This window comes from Lithobates pipiens, unplaced genomic scaffold (assembly GCF_037356315.1).
Source record: "Lithobates pipiens isolate NorthernLeopardFrog02 unplaced genomic scaffold, aLitPip1_a1.2 Scaffold_13, whole genome shotgun sequence".
Taxonomy (NCBI): domain Eukaryota; kingdom Metazoa; phylum Chordata; class Amphibia; order Anura; family Ranidae; genus Lithobates; species Lithobates pipiens.
The window spans coordinates 484224572-484247476 of NW_027507718.1; the positions used below are offsets into that span (position 1 = coordinate 484224572).

The following is a 22905-nucleotide window of genomic DNA, read 5'->3' on the forward strand; positions in this document are numbered from 1 at the left end:
TTTTGTGAAGAAAATAATAAAAAAAATTGTTTGGGTAAAGTGTTGTATGACCGCGCAATTGTCATTCAAAGTGTGACAGCGCTGAAAAATGGCCTGGGCAGGAAAGGGGTGTTCGCGCCTGGTAGGCAAGTGGTAAAAGATGGTTATTTTTAGCGATGCCCCTCTCCTTGAGAGGGGAAACTCCAAAATCACTGGAAACAGAAAAAAGGAGGGTGCAAAACGCCTAGTGCATTACCTTAGACCAGGGGTCCTCCAGCTGTTGCAGAACTACAAGTCCCATCATACCTCTGCTTGAGGGAGTCTTGGGTGTAACTGTCAGCCTGGCAATGCCTTATGGGATTTGTAGTTTCGCAACAGCTGGAGGGCCACCAGTTTGAGAACCCTGCCTTAGTAGACACCTTCAAAATTGTATTTAAAAAATGCCAAAAGTATAGTCACAGTGCTCTGAGAAAGGGAGCTTGCCTCCTGAAACGCGTCAACTTTCCAACCGCAGGGATGTGTCATCCTCGATACCCGAGTTGTACATGACATGCGTTTTATCCTTTTATGTTTGCGAGTATGCTTTTGGCAGTTTTTATTATAATTTCTAAAAAAGGGGTCTAATGGCGGCCATACACGGTTCGAATTTCGAAAGAATTTTCTTTCGAAAATCATATCTAAGAATTTTCGTATGAATTTCGCACCATTAGTGGGGCTGCAACAACAGCCGATTTTCGTGTGGAAATCAAATTTGAGGAATCAGACATGTTGGAAATTTTTGGAAAAAACTAACGATATTCTAATCAATGATGGGAGAATCGTGCGAGAAATGTAATAAGAAAAGAAAATTTATGGAGAGAAAAGAAGATTCCCGTTCACAAAAATTATTTTCGGTAGCAACATGAGGTGAAATTGAGGGCTTGGTCGGCTACAGGTTTAGTACTGCCTACCAAGCTCAATACCCACAAGGAGGATTATCTTTATGATCTTTATTATCTTTTCTTACTGTTCAATGTTTCTTCCAAAAAAGAAAAATCTTACTGCAAAGATAAGTTTTAGATAAAGTTTTTTTTTATTTAAAAACTTTTAGATAATCTCTGTAAGTTATACTATGTAAAGCACAAGTGTATATTATGATAATACCACACACATGATTATGATACAAACAATATAATATATATATATATATATATATATATATATATATATATATATATATATATATATATATATATATATATACACACACACACACACACACATATACACACATATATACACATATATACATACACACACACACACACACACCTTTGGAGCGGCGGGTATACTGCACCTTCACCACTCCTGTCCGTTGAAATCAATGGGGCACTGCGGCTATACCACCAGCAAAGCGATTTGTGGTTTTTAACCCTTTCTCGGCCGCTAGTGGGGGGGGGGGGGTAAAACCACACCGCTAGCGGCCAAATGGCACCGCAAATCTAACGGTAAAGCGACACTAAAAACAGTGGAGCTTCACCGCCGACGCACCTCCTGCCCCAGCGTGAAAGGGGCCTTAGTGCTCATAGGCCTGGCAGTAAACATGCAGATAGGAGAAGAAAGCACAGTTAGCAGAAAAATTCTCATCCGTTTGCTGCTCCTCCTTTCCTGTCCAGTCAGGGAGCTGGGAATGCAGTCATGTATTTCTATATAGATTTGCACCAGGCTAGGTTATCTAGCAGTAGTTTCTGAATCACAACACTCGTACAAATTCTTTGACTTGTAAAAGACAACATACATATACTTCAACTGTGTATTTAACGTTTTGTCTGCAGTTGAGCTAAATATATAACATACTGTTTACGTACTGGAATTTGAGGCTCGGCTATGTTGCTCTCAAATAGATTGGGATACATGTTCACTATATATTTTGCAGCATTTCTTCCCGACTCTAACGACATGGAATATAAATTCTGGATGAAAAGACAAAAACACAATATCTCATGTTACAATGACATTGTACCAGTGTTTGAAACAATCTCGATAAACAGAGTCAGAGGTTTTAAAGAATTAAAAAAAAAAAAAAAAAAAAACAAACACACGCCAGATGAGATTTTGGACATTCCCCACTAATCCTACACAAATGAATCGAAGCAACAAATTTTAGCCAAGTTCTGCTAAATCAGATGAAATTTGATCCACGGGTAGCCTTTGCGAGCACCACCCTGGCCGGACGCAATAACTTGCAGTGGAGATTCCTCCATCCAGACTGTTCAGCGTGGATCGGGCAATCGACTGATTCTCTCATTGAGCCTTGGTTCACATTGATGCGATTTGACATGCGACCTGACATATGAAATCGCATGCCAAAATAGGCTGCCATTTCCCCACAAAGGAACCGTCCGAATCAGTGCAACGCACCGAATCCCAAAAGTAGTTTCTGTACTACTTTTGGCAATTTCAGGTGCGTTTTAAAATGAACATTTGTGCAGGAAACTGCACAGATGTCTCAGAATTTGTCGAAATGACATGCGGGAATGAAATTGTGCGAGTTCAGCTGAAGTCGCACAATTTCAGACCTGCAGCAGTGTGAACCTGGGCTCCACCAGTGGAAAGAACGAGAGAAAAATCAAGTGGTGAAAACAATAAAAGTAAAGTATGCACAATACTTACACTAAAGCTATTGGTTTTAAATATTTAGACGTTTATTATAACATAGCGTTCATGCTAAAACCTGAAAAATGCCATGCTCTCTAGATGACAGGATGCATGGATGGCCATTGCCCTTTGAGGGGCTAATAGCATGATCAGGTGACAGTTGGGCCATTCATCATACATTCATTTAGGGGTCTTTAAAGCAGAGTTCCAGGCTTTTTTTTTTTTGTTCGTTTATTAAAAGTCAGCAGCTACATAAAACATAGCTGCTGACTTTTAATAAACAGCCACTCACCTGTCCCCCGGTCCAGTGATGCGGCTGCACGGAGCCCCGCTCCTCTCCCCTGCCTCTCCGCAGCGCCTCCACTGAAACTGTGGGCACCCGACCATGACCGATTGTGGGTTCATGGCCGGGAGCGCACTGCGCATTCGCAAGTCTCGCTACGCTCTCCGAGTGGACAGGCAATCTTCTGGGACCTGTGATGTGTCCCAGAAGATTGCTGGGAGGGAGGGGCCGCCTAGGCGGCCTGTATTCAGAAGCAGGATGTGGGACAGGAAGTCCAACTCAAAACTAAACACCCACCCCCCCCCCCCAAAAAAAAATGACATGCCAATTGTGGCGTGTAAGGGGGGCGACGAGTGCTTAAAGCAGAAGTTCCACTTTTGGGTGGAACTCCGCTTTAACCGCATGCCAACCAGCCGCCGCAGTTATACTGCGGCAGTATGGCTCGACTGCGCGAATTGCCGTTATGCTAGGTCAGTAGCATAAACGGCCACTAGGGGGCGCAGGCTCCAACAATTGCTCGGGGCACACAGAGAACCGGCAGCTGGGTGTGTAAACACACAGTTTCCGGTTCTCTGAGCAGGGAACTGACAGATCGTCTGTTCATACAGAGTATGGCCAGCGAACTGTTAGTTTCCCCACACAGTCTCCCCCCTTCAGTTAGAACACATACTAGGATACATATTAACCCCTCCCCTGCCCCCTAGTGTTAACCTCTTCACTGCCAGTGACAATTTTACAGTAATCAATGCCATTTTAATTGCACTGATTGCTGTATTAATGCCAATGGTCCCAAAAATGTGTCAAAATTGTCCGAGGCGTCCGCCATAATGTTGCAGTCAGGAAAAAAAAAAAAATAAATAAATAAATAAATAAATAAATAAATAAAAAAAAAAAAAAAAAAAAAAAAAAAAATCGCTGATTGCTGCCATTACTAGTAAAAAAAAAAAAAAAAAAAATTCTTAATAAAAATGGCATAAAACTATCCCCTATTTCGTAGACACTATAACTTTTGCGCAAATCAATATACGCTTATTGCGTTTTTTTTTACCAAAAATATGTAGAAGAATATGTATCAGCCTAAAACAGAGAAAAAAAAAAAAATTTTATATATTTTTTGGGGATATTATAGAAAAACATTCAATATAATGTGTTTTTTTTTTTTTCAAAATTGTTGCTTTTTTTTGTTTATAGAGCAAAAAATAAAAAATAAAAACACAGGAGGTGATCAAATACCACCAAAAGAAAGCTCTATTTGTAGGGAAAAAGGACATCAATTTTGTTTGGAGGCTACGTTGCACGACCGTGCAATTGCCAGTTAAATCGCAGTGCCGAATCGCAAAAAGTGGTCTGGTCTTTGGCCAGCCAAATGGTCCGGGGCTTAAGTGGTTTTTAAGCTCACCTTTTTTTTTTTGTTTTTTTTACTTCTAAAATTTCAGCCCCCCTTTGTACCCCTATAGCATTAATGTACTTTTGCAAAAAATAAAAATAAGCTTTTTATTTATTCTATGCATGCTTACCTCATTCTTTATTGCGGTTTCAAAACACTGCTCGATTATTTCTGCCTCACTTCCTGGACAGACTTTAGATTCTGACACAGGAAGGAGTTGACCTCATTAGCACACACCCTGCATCATCCACCCTCAGCTGGTCAAATTCCTTCCTGTGTCATGACCTAAAGTCTGTCCAGGAAGTAAGGCAGAAGTAATCGAGCAGTGTTTTGAATTAGCCATAGACAGTGAGGAAAGCATGTGTAGAATAAATGGAAAGCGGTTTTATTTTTAGCAAAAGAAGTACATTAATGCTATATTGGTATACAGAGTGCTGGAATTTAGGGGGGGGGGGGGGGGAATACACAAAAAAGTGAACTTAGCCTTTAAGCCTCAGATTGCTGCCACTTCCACACTTGAAGTTCAGTCAATCCCATCTTCTGGGGGTTCAGAAACTCCCCAACCCCATGTCCATCCAGCTCTCAGCACTTGGATGATGATCTCATTAATGGAAGTGCTGAATCAATAAAAATTTTGGGTGTATTCAGTGCAGAAAGTCACTCACTGGAACCTAAGGGCTTGATTTAGTAAAACTGGAGCAATCAGAATCTGGTGCAGCTATGCATGGTAGCCAATCAGCTCTATTTTAGCTTGTTCAATTAACCACTTAAGGACCGCCGTATTGCCATTGTACGTCATCACAATGGTACAGGCAGGCACAAGCACGTAGATGTACGTGCCTGCCTTCCAGCGGGTGGGGGGGTCCGATCGGACCCCCTCCCGCTGGATACGGCGGTCCGTTTCCCTCCAGGAGCGATCCGTGATGAGGGGATGGCCGTTGGTTTCTGGCCACCCCCTCTGGATCGCTCCTGACCAATGACGTACTTCCTCCCACTGTGTATTGTTTACACAGGAAGGATGAAGTGATGTCATTCTCCTCGGGGCGGTCTTTTTGACCGGACTACGAGGAGAAGACACAAAGTAAGTGCACCCCCCCCCCCCGATCGCCCCCCCCCAGTCACAGTGTCACTGATTGCATTGATCATTTCTTTACTGATCAATGCATTCAGTGTCAGTTGTAACAGTTAAAACTGTCAGGGCAGTTAGTGTTAGGTCCAGGGTAGCCCCCTATCACCCCCCAATAAAGATTTAACCCCCTGATTGCCCCTAGAGTTAACCCTTTCACCCCCTTTTGCCAGTGTCACTAAGCGATCATTTTTCTGATCGCTGCATTAGTGTCGCTAGGTAGCTAGTTTTTTTTTTTAGGTTCACCGCCAGGTTTTTATAGCGCTAGGTACCCCGATATACTACCCAATAATGGTTTTAACCCCCTGATTGCCCCTAGTTAACCCTTTCACCAGCGATCACAGTATAAGTGTCACTGGTGACGCTGGTTAGCCAGTTAGTTATTGCCAGGGACCCCCATATACTACCTAATAAAAATTTGAACCCCCTGATTGCCCCTAGTTAACCCTTTCACCACTGATCACTGTATAAGTGTTACGGGTGACTCTGGTTAGTTTGCTTTTTATAGCATCGGGGCACCCACCATTACCCAATAAAGGTTTAACCCCCTGATCACCCGGCGGGTGATATCAATTAGGTTTTAGGGTCAGGGTCTGCATCGCCCCAGGCAGCGCTAGGTTAGTGCCAGTACCGCTAACACCCACACGCAAAGCATAAACCTCCTGTAGTGGTATAGAATCTGAACAGATCAATATCTGATCAGATCTATACTAGCGTCCCCAGCAGTTCAGGGTTCCAAAAAAACGCATTGTTAGCGGGATCAGCCCAGATACCTGCTAGCACCTGCGTTTTGCCCCTCTGCCCAGCCCACCCAAGTGCAGTATCGATCGATCACTGTCACTTACAAAACACTAAACACATAACTGCAGCGATCGCAGAGTCAGGCCTGATCCCTGCGATCGCTAACAGTTTTTTTGGTAGCATTTTATATTTAAATCCGGAAGGCAGTGCTTGGTTTTTGGGGTCCCGTACGTGGCTAGGCTCCCAAAAAGTCCCCCACATGTGGTATCCCCGTACTCGGGAGAAGCAGCAGAATTTTGGGGTGTAATTTGACTTATGCCCATAGCATGTGTGAGCAATATATCATTTAGTGACAACTTTGTGCCAAAAAAAAAAAAGTTTGTAATATTCCCGCAACTTGTGGCAAAATATAAAATATTCCATGGACTCAACATGCCTCTCAGTAAATAGCTTGGGGTGTCTATTTTCCAAAATGGGGTCATTTTGGGGGGTTTTGTGCTATTTTGGCATTTTATGGCCTTCTAAACTGTGATAGGTAGTGAGGAGTCAAATCAAAAATTTGCACCCTTAGAAATCCTGAAGGTGGTAATTGGTTTTCGGGGTGCCGTGCGCGACTAGACTCCCAAAAAGTCCCACATATGTGGTATCCCCATACTCAGGAGAAGTAGCGGAATATATTTTGGGGTGCAATTCCACATATAACCATGGCATGTGTGAGCAATATATCATTTAGTGACAACTTTTTGTAAAAGATTTTTTTTGGTCATTATTCAATCCCTTAGGACAAAAAAAAAAAAATATTCAATGGGCTCAACATACCCATCAGCAATTTCCTTGGGGTGTCTACTTTCCAAAATGGGGTCATTTGGGGGGGGTTTGTACTGCCCTGCCATTTTAGCACCTCAAGAAATGAGATAGGCAGTCATAAATTAAAAGCTGTGTAAATTCCAGAAAATGTACTCTAGTTTGTAGACGCTATAACTTTTGCGCAAACCAATAAATATACGCTTATTGACATTTTTTTTACTAAAGACATGTGGCTGAATAAATTTTGCCCTCAATGTATGACTAAAATTTAGTTTATTCGATTTCTCTTATAACAAAAAGAAGAAAATATATATATTTTTTTCAAAATTTTCGCTCTTTCCATTTATATCGCAAAAAATAAAAATCGCAGAGGCAATCAAATACCATCAAAAGAAAGCTCTATTTGTGGAAAGAAAAGGACGCAAATTTCGTTTGGGTGCAATATTGCATGACCGCGCAATTACCAGTTAAAGCAGCGCAGTGCGAAATTGGAAAAAGACCTCTGGTCCTTAAGGTGTTTATTGGTCCGGGGCTGAAGTGGTTAAGCTTTGACAAACCTAAAAGCAAATTGGTTTTTATGCAAAGCTGCACCAGATTTTGCACACTTAAAGCGGAGGTCCACCCTAAAATGGACCTCCGCTCATCGGAATCCCCCCCCCTCCGGCGCCACAATCGGCACCTTTCAGGGGGGAGGGGGGTGCAGTTACCTGGATAATCCAGGTAACTGCACCCACTTCCGGGCTAGCTCTCTGCGGAACGGGGCGTACGTTACGCCCCCGTTCCGCAAGCGCCCGCCCCCTTCAGCAAGTGCCCCGCTGCCTGCTGGGAAACACACAGCTCCCAGAGGCAGCGGGGACCGTCCGGATTGCGCCGCGCGGCTCGCGCATGCGCAGTAGGGAACCGGGAAATGAAGCCGAAAGGCTCCATTTCCTGATTCCCATACCCAAGATGGCGGCGGGACCCGGCAGCCGAGCGAGCAATCGGCTTCGGGTGCCGACATCGCGGGCGCGCTGGACAGGTAAGTGTCACTATTTAAAAGTCAGCAGCTGCAGTATTTGTAGCTGCTGGCTTTTAAAAAAACTCCCGGTGGACTCCCGCTTTAAGTTTTAGTAAATACCCCCTTAGTTGTCACCTATGTATTGAAAACACCTTTTCATTGCCATGATACAACAGATACCAGCCATGGATAGAAGACAAGAGGGATAGAAATTCTATATATATTATGTCCATTGCATGTGAACGATTTTTAATAGCATAAGCTATGTACTGAGGAAGACTTGCAACCTCCTAGTCAACCCGACTTGCTCTATGGGTTTGGTCATCTCTCACACAAATTTAGGCACATTAATTAAAATGTTAAAAATATTGGCCCACAGTCAAAAAAGGAAGACAAATATGTGAAGTATTCTTACATAATCGGCACTAGAGCTTGGCAAGAGGTAAGGATCATCTTGAAAACTATAGCCAGCCGATGTTGGGTCCTATATAGAAAAAAAAAAAAAAAACAGAAAAACTGGTGTTTAAAAATTTTAATAAATGCACACAGACTCACATAATAAAATATGAAACTTACATGGTTGACGGTGTAGGCTAGTGCCTGCAAAACAGCGGTTTTAGCCCTTAAAAGTAGAAAAAAAAATAAATAAATAATACATCAATGCCTCAATGAAATTACAGGCATATAGTAAAACATTAGCAGTACACAAACAAATGGAATATTACTGCTAAAGTTTCAGAGCATTGGTCAATGCAGTTTGCACCAGAAATGCTAAAAAGACAAAAAACAAACAAAAAACTGTGTACATCTCTGCAAAACATGAACATTTCCCCATGTTTTAACCCTCCAAAGTCCGTGCAAGTACTGAAAAATACCTGTTGATCTGAGTGGTGTCAGCCCTGCCTACTATGTTTTGCTAAAGTAATCAGACCCACCTCTTCTCATCGACAGCACAGGGACTAATTGACTTATAGTCTCAGATAAGAACAGAGAGTAGAGCTGCATGATTCTGGATAAAATGAGAATCACAATTAATGGGGTGGGCAACTACATGGCAAATGAGGTTTAATGTAGAAAAATGTAAAATAATGCATTTGGGTGGTAAAAATATGAATGCAATTTATACACTGGGGGGGGGGGGGGGGGGGGGGTGGAGAACCTCTAGGGGAATCTAGGATGGAAAAAGACCTGAGGGTCCTAGTAGATGATAGCAGCAGCTTGGCATTGCTGAGCCTAACAAAGCAAACAAGGCTGCACCTGGAACATGCCATCCAGTTCTGGGCACTGGTCCTCAGGAAGGATGTACTGGAAATGGAGTGAGTACAAAGAAGGGCAACAAAGCTAAGAAAGGGTCTGGAGGATAATACCGTATATACGCGAGTATAGGCCGACCCACCTAATTTTACCACAAAAAAAACCTGGGAAAACATATTGACTCGAGTAGAAGCCTAGGGTGGGAAATGCAGCAGCTACTGGGTAAACAATGCCCATCTGCAGCCTCACTGTGCCCATCTGTATCATCTGTGCCCATCTGCAGCTGTACCTTTGATAACTAAAACAAACGGTGTCTCCTGCAGTCTGTTCGGCGGCCAACAATTGTGACAAAGCCTCGCCTCCCCCTCGTCTGGGAGGGATAAATATTCCAGAGGTCAAATGGTTGAAGTTTATATCTGGATCGGACATAGATGTCTTCTGTAAAGCGGGCAATAAATGCAGTGACTGGCCGCATTTCAATCAACTTCTGTACAACCATGCTGCTAGATATCCCCCACTTCAATCAGCACCGGCTATAGACTGCTGTGCTGACCAGTGTATTCTGATGGCGGGGCACATAATAATAAACATATATATATATATATATATATATATATATATATATATATATATATATATATATATATATATATATATATATATATATATATATGCGCTGGCAAACAACTCAATTTCAACTCTAAATCACTGACCAGGTCTTTTTCTTTGGAATGTCTATTTCTTCTGCAGCTGTAAAAAAGAAAAAAAAGAAGCAGATATACATGAGCACAAGACATAAGAATATACTGTCTCTTATTTATTTTCAACCACATTTTTATTGACTGTGAAAATAGTTACATAGTTAGTAAGGTTGAATAAAGACACCAGTCCATCCAGTTGAACCTGAGTGAGTGTGGGTGTGTGTCTACAATTGTCCCCATCCCTGTACATTGTGTCTCATTAAGATGCTCATCTAATATTATATTTAAAAAAGGTACCCATATAGCGCTGTCAATTTACGCAGCGCTCCATACATACATTGCGCACTCACATCAGTCCCTACCCTCAAGGAGCCCACAATCCAAGGTCTCCAACTCACATTCATATACTAGGGCCAGTTTTTTGGACAGAAGCCAATTAACCTACCAGCATGACTTTGAAATGTGGGAGGAAATCGGAGTACCCAGAGGAAATCCACGCAGGCACAGGGAGAACATACAAACTCCAGGCAGGTAGTGTCATGGTTGGGATTCAAACCAGTGACCCTTTTTACTGTTAGGCGAGAGTGCTTCCCGATACACCACTGTGCCGTCCACAAATAAGAACAGTAAGCAGTGGCGCAAGGGCACCACCCCCCCAATTTGCATGCAGGGTGCCAGACTCATAGCTTTCTCGCCCTCCCAAGCACCATTGGAGCCCGAGGCTTTAATTGGTTTGAAAAAGGTTGGGCTCGGGGGAGCAAAACCCATCCACTTGTGACACTAGCGAATCAATATTCGCTATCGGTTTCTGGCTTTTCCTCCCGGACAATCAGGTCAGGAGGTGGATCTAAAAAAAAAAAAAAAAAAAAGGACCGGTTTAGCCGGGAAAGCCATGGCACCATGACACTGGAGGGGCGAGTATGGACCTGGTGGATGGGGATTTGTTTGCAGCCCACCCAAAAAGTTTAGCACCAGCCGCCACTGAAAGGCTGATGTCTGACAGACACTAACTTTACCACATCTACAACTCCAAATTTACTGTAGAGCGCACACCATAATGCAATTGACCCCCCCCTCTCAAATTGATCCTGCTGACAAATCAATTTTGTTGCAATGATCTGCACACGTCATCCCTCCTGCGTGCTCAATGCTATTAACTACTTCCTGCCGGGCCGTCGCAGTTCTACTGCGGCAGATTGTCTCTCCTGCGCAAATCGCCGTCGTTGTACGCGTGCACGGCGATCTGTGGGCACGCGCACATGCAAATTCTCTAGCAGGGAGGCCAATCAGCGGCAACCCGTGGTCGCTCCACAGAAAGGCAGAATGGGGATCTGCCAGTGTAAACAAACAGATCCCCGTTCTGTCAGGGGACAAGAGTGAGATTGTCTGTTCCTAGTGATTAGGAACAGCACTCTCTGTCCCACTCTACTCCCCATCAGTCCACTTCCCCCCCAGTTAGGCTTGATTCACACCAATGCGTTTTTTGATGCATCTTCATTTTGCAGAAAAGCAGGGAAATTTTTTTTAACATGGGTTCCTATGAAAGATGTTCACATCAATGCATTTTAGTGCCTCTGCGTTTTTTGGAAAGGGTCGGGGACTTTTTTACTGCCAAATGCAGCGTTTTGCAGGTAATAGAATTCAATGGACCCACATCCAAAAACGCAAGTCACCGCCCGAGGCATGATGGGGACGTGGCCACCGGGTGACATAATCTGATTGCCACGCCCCCTCATTATTTTCAGAATGCAGGACATCGGCACAGACAGATCAGTGGGGACGCATCATTGGAGGAGGATCCTTGGCGGGGGCAGCAGCGGCGGCAGAAGAACACCAGACAAAGAAGACAGAAGAGTGGAAGAAGGAGAAGACCAGAGGATGAAGAAGCGGCGAAGAAGATTTTTAATAAAAGACTTGTGAAAAACTGTCTACTGTATTTTTTAATACTACACTACTTTTTTTTCCCAGGTGAATGGGTAGGGGTACGATATACCCCATACTCATTCACATAGGGTGGAGGGCTGGGATGTAGGGGCCCCCTTGTTAAAAGGGGGCTTCCAGATTCCGATAAGCCCCCCGCCCCCGACAACCACCGGGCAAGGGTTGTCGGGAAGAGGCCCTTGCTCCCAAGGTGCTTTGGGGTGGGGGGCGCAGAGTCCCCCGCCCCAAAGCACCCATCCCCCATGTTGAGGGCATGCAGCTTGGTATGGTTTTTGGGGGGGGGGGGGGGGGGGGGGGGCACGCGTGCTCGCTCGTCCCCTCCCTTTCCTGACCTGCCAGGCTGCAGGCTCAGATAAGGGTCTGGTGTGGATTTTGGGGGGACCCCGCGCCATTTTTTTTATGTTGGCGTGGGTGTCCCCTCTAAATCCATACTAGACCCAAGGGCCTGGTATGGACCTGAGGGGGACCCCACCCCATTTTTTTTTTTTTTTTTTTAGAAGACAGCTGACGACTCATCAGTTGCTAAGGACGCTGCGGCCGGCTTCCCGGCCCTCTCCTTAGCAACCAGCTATAGAGTGTAAAAAAAAAAAAAAAAAAAAAAAAAAAAAAAAAAAATGCAAAAAGCTAATCGCGGGAAAAAAAAAAAAAAAAAAAAAAAAAAAAAAAAAAAAATCGCAGTAAAAATGCAGCAAGCACCGCAAAAACGCTCAAAAGCAACATGCATAGATGTGAATCGAGCCTTAGAAAGCACCTCCCCAGGGAACATTGAACCCTTTGAGATTTTTTTGAAATAATAAAAAATAAACTACATTTTTTGGGGGATATTTATTAAAATCTATAAAATTGTTTTTTTTGGTTTCTAGCCGAACAAAATAAAAACCGCAGAGGTGATCAAATACCGCCAAAAGAAAGTTCTATTTGTGGGAAAAAGGACATCAATTTTGTTTGGGTTCAACTTCGCACAGCCACACAATTCCCTATTAAAGAGACGCAGTACCGTAACGCAAAAAAATGGCCTGGTCAGGAAGTGGGTAAATCCTTCCGGGGCTGAAGTGGTTAAATCTGAATTTCTGTTCTTGAATTGTTATATTACTGCAGCTTTGCCTTTTCTCTGTCAGAGCAGAAGTGTCACGATGTATGGCCACCCCATATCCTGCCTGATTTAGTGCTGACAACAGACACTCAAAAAGCTGTCGTAACAAAAAAGTACTGACAGAATTACAGAAAATAAAAATGAAGGTTCCCCCTCCTCCAGCAGTCCAATGTGACAATTATTAGCCCGGAGCTCAGGAAAAAGAGGGCAGCTTCAATAGAGGCCTTACAGCCTGAAACCCCTAAAAATAGTGGCGCTTTACCGCCAACGCCCCAGTGTGAAAGGGGCCAAATAAATCTGCAAAGATTTCAAACAAACTTCTTTCACGTTTTCATTATGGAGTATTGTTTGAAGAACTTTTAGGAAAACAACAAATGTAATCTAATTTGGAATAAGACTAACAAAATGTGGAAAAAGTGAAGCTCTGTGAATACTTTCTGGATGCACTGTACTTGGATGTTATTTAGGTGGCAGGAAAAACCCAGTTGTGTCATTACAGCAGCTGCTGGAGTCTATAGTCATTGTCTATATTTGTTCACTGAAAGAGCTAGAAGTTTAGTAAATACCGTAAGACGCACTTTTTCCCCCCCAGAAATATGGGGGAAAATGTCTCTGCATCTTATGGAGCAAATTCAGGCAACGCCCCACCTCCCCCGCCAGAAGGCAGGAGAGCGGAGGACAGACATCTGAAGCCCCTGTGAGCAGGGCTGGACTGTCCTACCAGCGACTGCAGCGTTCTCCTCCCTCTATCCTCCGGGGCTCGTATGTCACGGTGCTGGGTCTGTGTGCCCCCCCTAGACCGGCTCATGTGATAATAGATTGAATCAGTGTTCCGCCTATCACAAGAGCCGGTCTAGGGGGGGTGGGACCTTGCACACAGACCCAACTCCACGACATAAGAGCACCGGAGGACAGAGCTGTGTTATCCAGAGGCTGGACATTAGTGGGCACAGAGGCTGCAATGGGCACAGAGGCTCCAATTGGTGGGCAAAGATTCTGCAGTGGTGGGCACAGAGGCTCCAATTGGCACAGAGGCTGCATTTATGGCAATGGTCAGGCTGCATTTCATGGGCACTGGTAAATATTTTAGTACACCATTTGGTTCAGAATTTTTTTTTTTCTTGTTTTCCTCCTCTAAAACCTAGGCGCGTCTTATGGAGCGAAAAATACGGTATCTAGCACTCAGATTTCTCACATCTGGACATATTATGCCCCACGCTGAATATAATTTGTTTCTAGCTGGCTGTGAAGCTCTAAATCCCAAAATATTATTCTAGCTCTATAAATGGCCATCACCAGTATGCATGACACGTACACAAAAGAAAACTGCAAAAATATTATAAGCAAACTGAGAAAATAGATACCTACCAGCAGCTGCTTGGTGGCTACTGCTTCTACAAAGGAACCTGGAGAAAGCAACAAATAAGTATATTAACAAGATACACATTTAGAATTTATAAATATTTGTTATTAAATCAGTTCCTTTTTTTCTTTTAGATTTAGGCCTTGTTCACATGAGCGCTAAGGCTAGTAGACTTGGGACGGGCTGTTTGCTTATACGTAAATAGCTGGGTAAAAGAGAAGGGAGATACCCCTCGGATGTCAGAGTGAGAGCAATAATTGTACAATCCGACCTCCTGTGTAAATCTAAACTGGTAACCTGTAAAGGCTTTTAAAGCATTATCTATGGATAATATAAATTTACCGTAGTGTGCTGCCATTCCACAGGTGGGCATAGTTTTAAAGCATGGTATGTTTGGTATCTATTTACTCGGTGCAACATCTTTTATATTTAACAAAAAATAAAATGGGTATTCTTTTGTGTTTACATGTGCTAGAATTCATTAAAGTGCAATTTATTATTAAATTTATGTTTCAAAAACCGCTGCACAAATACTGCTTGCTGCACCCGCCATTTTATTTTCTAGGGCCTCTGCTTAACCACTTCAATACTAGGCACTTTTACCCCCTTCTTGCCCAGGCCAATTTTCAGCTTTCAGCGCTGTCACACTTTGAATGACAATTGGGCAGTCATACAACACTGTACCCAAACTAAATGTTTTTTTTTTTTTCCCCCACACAAATATATAATGACGTACTATCTTATTTCGTGAGGCCTTAAAAGTACAAATGCCCCCTGCGTGGAAAGTAGACAGTCCAAGGTATTTCATCATTTTGTCAAAATTATTTGGAAGTTGAAGAAAATAAAATAACAAAAAATAAATAAAAAATTACATATTGTCACAAGTACAGTACAGATCAGAAACACTGACTGGTGACAGTGTGTATGCATGTATAGAGAAAATATATATATATAAACACACACATACACACACACATACACACATTTTTTTTTAATCACTTGCTTACTGGGCACTTAAACCCCCCCTTCCTGCCCAGAGCAATTTTCAGCCTTCGGGTGCCCACAGTACACATGACGGCGCCGCGAGTGGAGAACGAGGGGGGGGGGGGGCTTCGTTCCCCCCGCATCGCTGGACCCTGGGACAGGTAAGTGTCCGATTATTAAAAGTTAGCAGCTGCAGTATTTGTAGCTGCTGACTTTTAATTTTTTTTTTTTTTGGGGGGGTACCCCACTTTAACAACCGGCAGCCAAAAGACGGCTACAGGGCAGTTGCTTAACTCTGGGAGGCCGTCATATGACGTTCTCCCAGAATTCCGCTCTCGCACGCCCCCTGGGGCACACAATTGAAAGCATCCGTGACCCGGCGCATCACGGCCGTTTACCACATGATCACTCCGTCAAATGACAGAGCGATCACTTCTAAACAAATGTTATGACGCCAGTTCCTCCCTCCCCTCTCTGTACCGATCGGTACAGCGGAGGGGGAGAGATCGGTGTCAGCAGCGCTGTGGGCTGGATCTGCAGTGTCCACAGCACTGCTCACTGATAATTAACCCCTCAATTCCCTGCCAATACTCTGCAATACCCAGCCATAGTCGGTGATACCCTGCAATACAGAGCCATGCTCAGCCATGCTCGGCTGTACTCAGCCTCTTTATGTGGCCAGGCTGTGGAAATCTCACACATGTGGTATCGCCGTACTCAGGAGCAGTAGGAGAATCTATTTTGGGGTGTCATTTTTTGGTATGTACATGCTATGTGTTAGAAATATTGTATAAAATGGACAACTTTGTGTTTAAAAAAAAAATAAAAAGCATTTTAACCACCTCCAACCCGCTATGATTTCCTTGACTTTGTGCGAGGATATCTGAATGATATGGCATTATTCAGATATCAGATTTTTCAGCCGGCGATTCCCTACACCATAAAAATGATCATTGTGGCTGTTCCGCTGATTGATCGTTCTTACAGGCAAGAAGGGACGCCCCCCCCCCGCTGCCCTCTGGTTCTTCTACAGACTCACCAATACGATCACAGCCAGAATCGTGTTTTTTTGTTTGTTTTTTGTATTTCAGGCTTCCCAGCCTAGAGGTGAGATGTGGGGTCTTATTGACCCCATATCTCACTGTAAAGAGGACCTGTCATGCCATATTCCTATTACAAGGGATGTTTTCATTCCTTGTAATAGGAATAAAAAGTGATCAAAAAATTTATTTTTGGGGATTAAAAAGTCAAACTAAAATAAAAAAAAAAAAAAAAAAAAAAAAAAAAATGAAAGCGCCCCTGTCCCCATGTGCTCGCATGCAGAAGCAAACGCATACACATGTCCCGCCCACATATGAAAACGGTGTTCAAACCACACATGTGAGGTATCGCTGCAAACAGAGCGGGAGCAATAATTCTAGCCCTAGACCTCCTCTGTAACTCAAAACACGTAACCAGTAAAAAAAAAAATTAAAGCGTCGCCTATGGGAATTTTTAAGTAGCGACGTTTGGCACCATTCCACGAGCCTGTGCAATTTTGAAGGGCGACATGTTAGGTATCTATTTACTCGCTGTAACTTCATCATTCACATTATGCAAAAACATTGAGCTAACTTTACTGTTTGTTTTTTGATTTTTTTTTAAGCACAAAACTGTTCGTTTTTTCGGAAAAAATGCGTTCGAAAAATTACTGTCATTGGCTGATCGATCGATCCCGACCCTTACTCCGATCTGTGATCCAGCGAGTCTTATAGACTCGCTGATCACAGGGCGCGCAGGCAACTCGTGCACGGGGGCGATGTCAATAAACGTAGTCCCGGCAATGCAGGTCCACGCTGTAGCCGTCATTCGGCTATAGTGTGGATCTCTAGTGGTTAAACACACTGTGACCAGAGCAATGCAGTGTTTCCGTAGCACCGTACTACTCTGTGGAAGTGATCAGGATTTTTTTTTTTTTTTTTTTTTTTTTTTTTTTTAACATTATCATTGCTTATACCAGTGGTCTCCAAACTGCAGCCCAGATGTGGCCGTTTGCTTGCTTTTATTTGGCCCTTGGGGCATTTTTCCTCTCACTATCAGCAACAGTAGGGCATAGTTCCTGCTACTGACACCCACAGCGGGGCCCTATTCCTCCCGCTGGCACCAACAATGAGGCACCATTCCTCCCTCTGGCACCCACAGCGGGGCCCTATTCCTCCCGCTGGCACCAACAATGGGGCACCATTCCTCCCGCTGGCACCAACGATGGGGCAACTATCCCTCCTGCTGTCACCAATGATGGGGCATGGTTTACTCCCAAAAATTAATAAAAATGCCATGAAAATATCCCCTATTTTGTAAACTCTATAAATTTTGTGCAAACTAGGGCTGCAACTTTTTTTTTTTTTTTTTTCTTTTTAATCGAAAAAAACAAAAAAGGGAATTTTGCTGCCATTTGCATTTTTACATATTTTTTTGGCCAATATTTTGTTGGGCAGATTAAAAACACTGAAAAAATGCATTATTACATGCTTTTCTGCAGCTTATCCATTGAAGTCTATTGAACCAAAAAAAATAAATAAAAAAAAAATAGCACAGTTTTGCGTTAAAAAACAAAAAAAAAAGTCCTTGTCTTTTCCAAATACGCAGCGGCTGAAAAAAAATCATGGATGTGAACGTGTCCCATAGGAAACCATGTAAATGAACTGTAGTGCGTTTCTGTAAAAAGCACCAAAAAAAAAAAAAAACAGGTGTGACCCAGGCCTGAGATCTTTAATGGGGTTAAAAAAAAACAGCAAATAATCGCTACTGTAAGGGGTTAATTTTTTACTATGGGACAGTGAAAGTAATATTTACAGTAGCGATTGGCTCTTTTTGTACCATAACGGGCTAATTTTAGTTTTTTTAACCCCATTATGTTAGTGGCCGATTAATTGATTACTATTTTCATAATCGATTAGTTGTTTCGGCCCTAGCGCTAACCAACCAATATACGCGGATTGACATTTTTTTTACCAAAAATATATAGATGAATATGTATCGGCCTATACTTTTTTTTTTTTATATATACACATTTGTGGGGGATATTTATTATAGCAAAAAATAACGTTTTGTTTTGTTTTTTCAAAATTGTCGCTCTTTTTTTTGTTTATAACACAAAAAATAAAGACCAGAGGGGTGATCAAATACCACCAAAAGAAAACTCTATTTGTGGGAAAAAAAAAAAAAAGGAGTGAATCTTGTTTTGGAGCCACGTCGCACGACCGCGCAATTGTCAGTTAAAACAATGCAGTGCCCTTCTGGGGCTGAAGTGGTTAATGAATTAAAAAAAAATTTTTGTATAATGTGAATGATTTTGCGCCATGAGAATTGTGATCTTTTTATTCTAAGCAAAAAAATCGTGATTCTAATTTTGGCCAGAATCGTGCAGTTCTAGTATAATATATTTTATGTTTGGGGTGGGAGGGGGTTTAGTCATTTTCTAGCAACAAATTGTAGATTTTTTTTCATGCATGTGACATGTACCTGTATCACACCTTTGCGTGCACGCCGAACCACGCAACTAAATTTAACCACTTCGCGCCGGTAGGACGTCCAGGGACAGCCTCGGCTTTCGGTGGTTATATCTGAATGATGCCTGAGGCCACAGACATCATTCAGATATCTGCATTTTCAGACGGCGATTCCCTGCACCATAAGAATGATCATAGCGGCTGTTCCACCGCTTGATCGTTCTTACGGGTGGCGGGAAGGGACATCCCCCCCCCTCCCGCCGCCCTCCGGTGCTTCTACCGACTCACCACTTCCATCAGTGAGTCGGTCACAGGATCCGCCAGCCCCCGGATGATGATATAGAGATTTCCAGTGGACCAGATGGTTCGGAGGCCGGGCGCGATGTTATGACGTCACACCCGGCCGCTGCATTCAAAATAATGGAGCCGATTTGGCTGGGAGGCCGTGATTACTAACGATTATTTTCATAATCGATTAATCGGCCGATTATTTTTTAGATTAATCGGATAAAAAAAAAATGAAAAAGGGGATAGAGATTGTATATATATATATATATATATATATATATACACATACATACACACACACACACACATATATATACACACACACATATATATACACACACACACACACACACACACGTGTCCCCCCAGTATAGATGACACATTCCTCCCCTCTCACATGGTGTCAATGCCCCACCTCCTCTCAGTGCTCCCCTCCCCCCCTCCGGTGTCTCGGGTTTTCTCACCCCTTCATGGTGACAGCGGCTCCTCCTTGGTGTGCCAGGGTGGTGTGGGGCGGAGTCTCAGTCCGGACCCGCCACACGTGACTCGGTCGACTCCTCCAAATGGAGCGAAGGGCACCCCGAAGCCGGGAGATGGATGCACGCATGTGCAGAGCACAACCTCCAATCACGTCAGCGCTGGAAAGCGGCCCGGCGAGGGCTTAACGCTCCTGCGCTCTGCGGCGGGTCTATCGGAAGGCTGCTGGGTAGAGGAGGGAGGAGGAGCCGAAATCAGCTGGGTGGAGAATGCAAGCAGGCGTAGCTGCGTGGTCATGGACGTGGTGCATGCGTAGGACAAGGGAGGATACACAGGATTCTAATGGACCGGCAGGGGGGAAGGTACAGACTAGGGGTGCAACAGATCAAAAAAAACTCACGGATCGGATCGTTCCTCGCATCAGAGTCACGGATCGGATCAATTTTCGGATCAGCAAAAAAAATAACACTATCCCCGCCCCCCACAGCCACATTTTATTTAAATAAAAAGGTATAACACTATCCCCCCCCCCCCAATAAAATGCAGCTTATTACAAGCATAAAAACATAGTCAGCATATCACTGATGATTTGCGCCAAGCTCACCACCGATCAAAGTTTCTCCAAACAGACCGCCGTGATGAGTCCCGGGATGCCTATTGGTGCAAATCGTCAGTGATTTGCTATGTTTTTATGCTTGTAATAAGCTGCATTTTATTTGGGGGGGGGGGGGGGGGGGAATAGTGTTGTACATTTGATTTATTTAAATCAACAATGTGGCTGTGCCAAGCAAGTGGAAAGGCTTAGATAGGATTAGATAATAACTAACTACTATCTAATAGATAGTAGTTGGTTAGATTAGGTAATAAATGTAGTGGTACCTGCATAAAAGAAGTTTTGAATGAGGGCAGGCAAGGCATCCAGCGTGACTCCTCCAGAATTCCTTCACTTGGGCTGACACAGGCTGAACGCCGCGCTGGGGGTGACGTCAGCGCGCAGCTCGTCGCCGCGTGTACCAAGATGGCCGCCAGCTCCGGAGCTAGGCCGAAGCCACGGCCTTTCCTTAGGAAGGGCCGCGGCCCGCTCCGCGGATCACATGGTGCAGACCAACTAATCGATAATGAAAAACGTTGACAACGATCGATTAATCGATTAATAGTTTCAGCCCTAGCCGTGATCATTTTTTTTTTTTTTTATTTTAGGCTTCCCAGCCTAGAGGTGAGAGGTGGGGTCTTATTGACCCCATATCTCACTGTAAATAGGTCCGATCATGCCATATTCCTAGCACAAGGGATATTTACATTCCTTGTAATATATTCCTAAGTGTCAAACTAAAAAAAATAAAAGTAAAATTAACAAAAAAGAAAAAATGAAAGTGCCCCTGTCCCCGTGAGCTCGTACGCAGAAGCGAACGCATACGTAAGTCCCGCCCACATATAAAAACGGTGTGCAAACCACACATGTGAGGTATCGCCACGAACATTAGAGCGAGAGCAATAATTCTAGCACTAGACCTCCTCTGTAACGCGAAACATGTAACCAGTAAAAAAAATTCTGCAAAAAAATTGGGCTAACTTTACTGTGTTTTTTTAGCATGAAACTTTTTTTTCTGAAAAAAAAAAAAAAAAAAACAAAAAAAAAACACACATTCGAAAAATTGCTGCACAAATACCATGCGAGATAAAAAGTTGCAACAACCGCCATTGTATTCTCTAGGGTCTTTGCTAAAAAAAAAAACATATATAATGTTTGGGGGTTCTATGTAATTTTCTAGCAAAAAAAAATAATAATATGATGAATTTTACATGTAGGAGAGAAATGTCAGAATTGGCCTAGATGCGAAGTGGTTAAAAATTAGACATCCGGGGGCTTCTCACGGGTAAGGGCCGGTTCACACTGCAGGCGATGCGAGGCGACACCGACTTGCCTCGCCGCGACCTGCCGCGGCAACTTGCAGATGACTTCTGTATAGAAGTCAATGCAAGTCGCCCCGAGGTCGCCCGAAAGTAGTACAGGAACCTTTTTTCTGAGTCGGAGCGACTCGAGTCGCTCCTCTCAGAACGGTTCCATTGTACAGAACGGGGGCGACTTGTAAGATAGCGGCGAGTCGTGTCGCCTCGCATCGCCCGCAGTGTGAACCGGCCCTAAGGCAGAGCATTGAAACGATTGGATAGCCCTACCCGCGCACACAGATCTGTACCGAGCCGGACAATTAACGGCACCACAAAGTGCAAGGCGCATTTCTCATGCAATTTTGCACACAAGAGCCCTAAATGAACAGGATGTGGCCCTTTGGAGGTGCTAGGGGGCACCTGTATGAAGAAAGTTGTCCCTCTGTGATTGGTGGAGTGTTTGCACAGAGGCTCAATGTGTTCTCTCTCCTCCATCACTTACCTGTAGAGAGCCCAGGAGCGGAGCCCCACAGCTCCCAGCCTCACACAGGGCAGCGCCATGACAGTCCAGACTGAGGACTCATCCACTCACACAGGAGAAAGGGGGGTGAGGTAGGACTCCCTCCCCCACTCCTCAGCACGGCTCGGCTGTCCGTCTCTCTGGCTCACGCCTAGCTGTCTACTTGATGCTACCAGTAAACATTTCTTCTCCAGTCTATAAATGTCATACAGAGACACCCTCCCCCCCAGCCGGCATTCAATTGGTACAGTCCACTTCCGGGAGACACAGCCATGTGCTTCTCGTGTCCTTGCCAGTCCCCCTCAGTGTTTGGACAGGGCATATAGCTGCAGCCAATCGGATTGCGCTGTGGGCGTTTCCATGGAGACTTGTCAGTGAACAGCTCGGTGTGTCTGGCAGCAGAGTATATTTTGATACCACCGCAGTGTTTATGTCCCAGTGCTGGCAGTGTGATAGATATCATAGAGGGGTTGTAGTGTCATATTTTGCTCCCCATCGTAGAATGCTCCGTAAGTGACGTTGAGGACAGAAATTTTGCACTGTGCATGCGCGATGCGTTCCAAACACTTGTGCTATGCGTTCCAAAGGATTTGCGACAATGCAGACCAGTGAAACCGTTGTAGTGTCACAGTTTGCTGCCTATCACAGGATGGTGCGGAAGTGACGTTGTTGCGTACTGCGCATGCGCGATGCGTTCCAAACGCTCGCGCCGTGCGTTCCAACATAGTTTCGGCAATACAGTTCAGCGAAACCATCACATAATGTTACGGAAGTGATATTACACACAACACAAACACGGGCCACGTTGTTGCGTACTGCGCATGCGCGATACGTTCCAAACACTTGCGCCGTGCGTTCCAACATAGTTTCGGCAATACAGTTCAGCGTAACCATCACATAATGTTACGGAAGTGTTCGTTACAACACTAATACTTCCCTTGTTACC

General features: G+C 44.0%; 1 protein-coding gene across 1 annotated transcript in view; it reads right to left on the minus strand.

Annotated features, from left to right (window-relative positions):
* PTCD3 (pentatricopeptide repeat domain 3) overlaps positions 1-22130 on the minus strand; it is a 141918-nt gene extending 119788 nt beyond the window's left edge. Inside the window, exons 1-6 of the mRNA XM_077477980.1 lie at positions 21942-22130; positions 14315-14352; positions 9925-9961; positions 8534-8579; positions 8373-8441; positions 1827-1931 (exon numbers count right to left, since the gene is read on the minus strand). Coding sequence (XP_077334106.1) covers positions 1827-1931; positions 8373-8441; positions 8534-8579; positions 9925-9961; positions 14315-14352; positions 21942-22000 — 354 coding nt within the window. The 5' untranslated portion in view covers positions 22001-22130. The remainder of the gene's footprint in view (positions 1-1826; positions 1932-8372; positions 8442-8533; positions 8580-9924; positions 9962-14314; positions 14353-21941) is intronic.
* Positions 22131-22905: the final 775 nt, after the last annotated feature.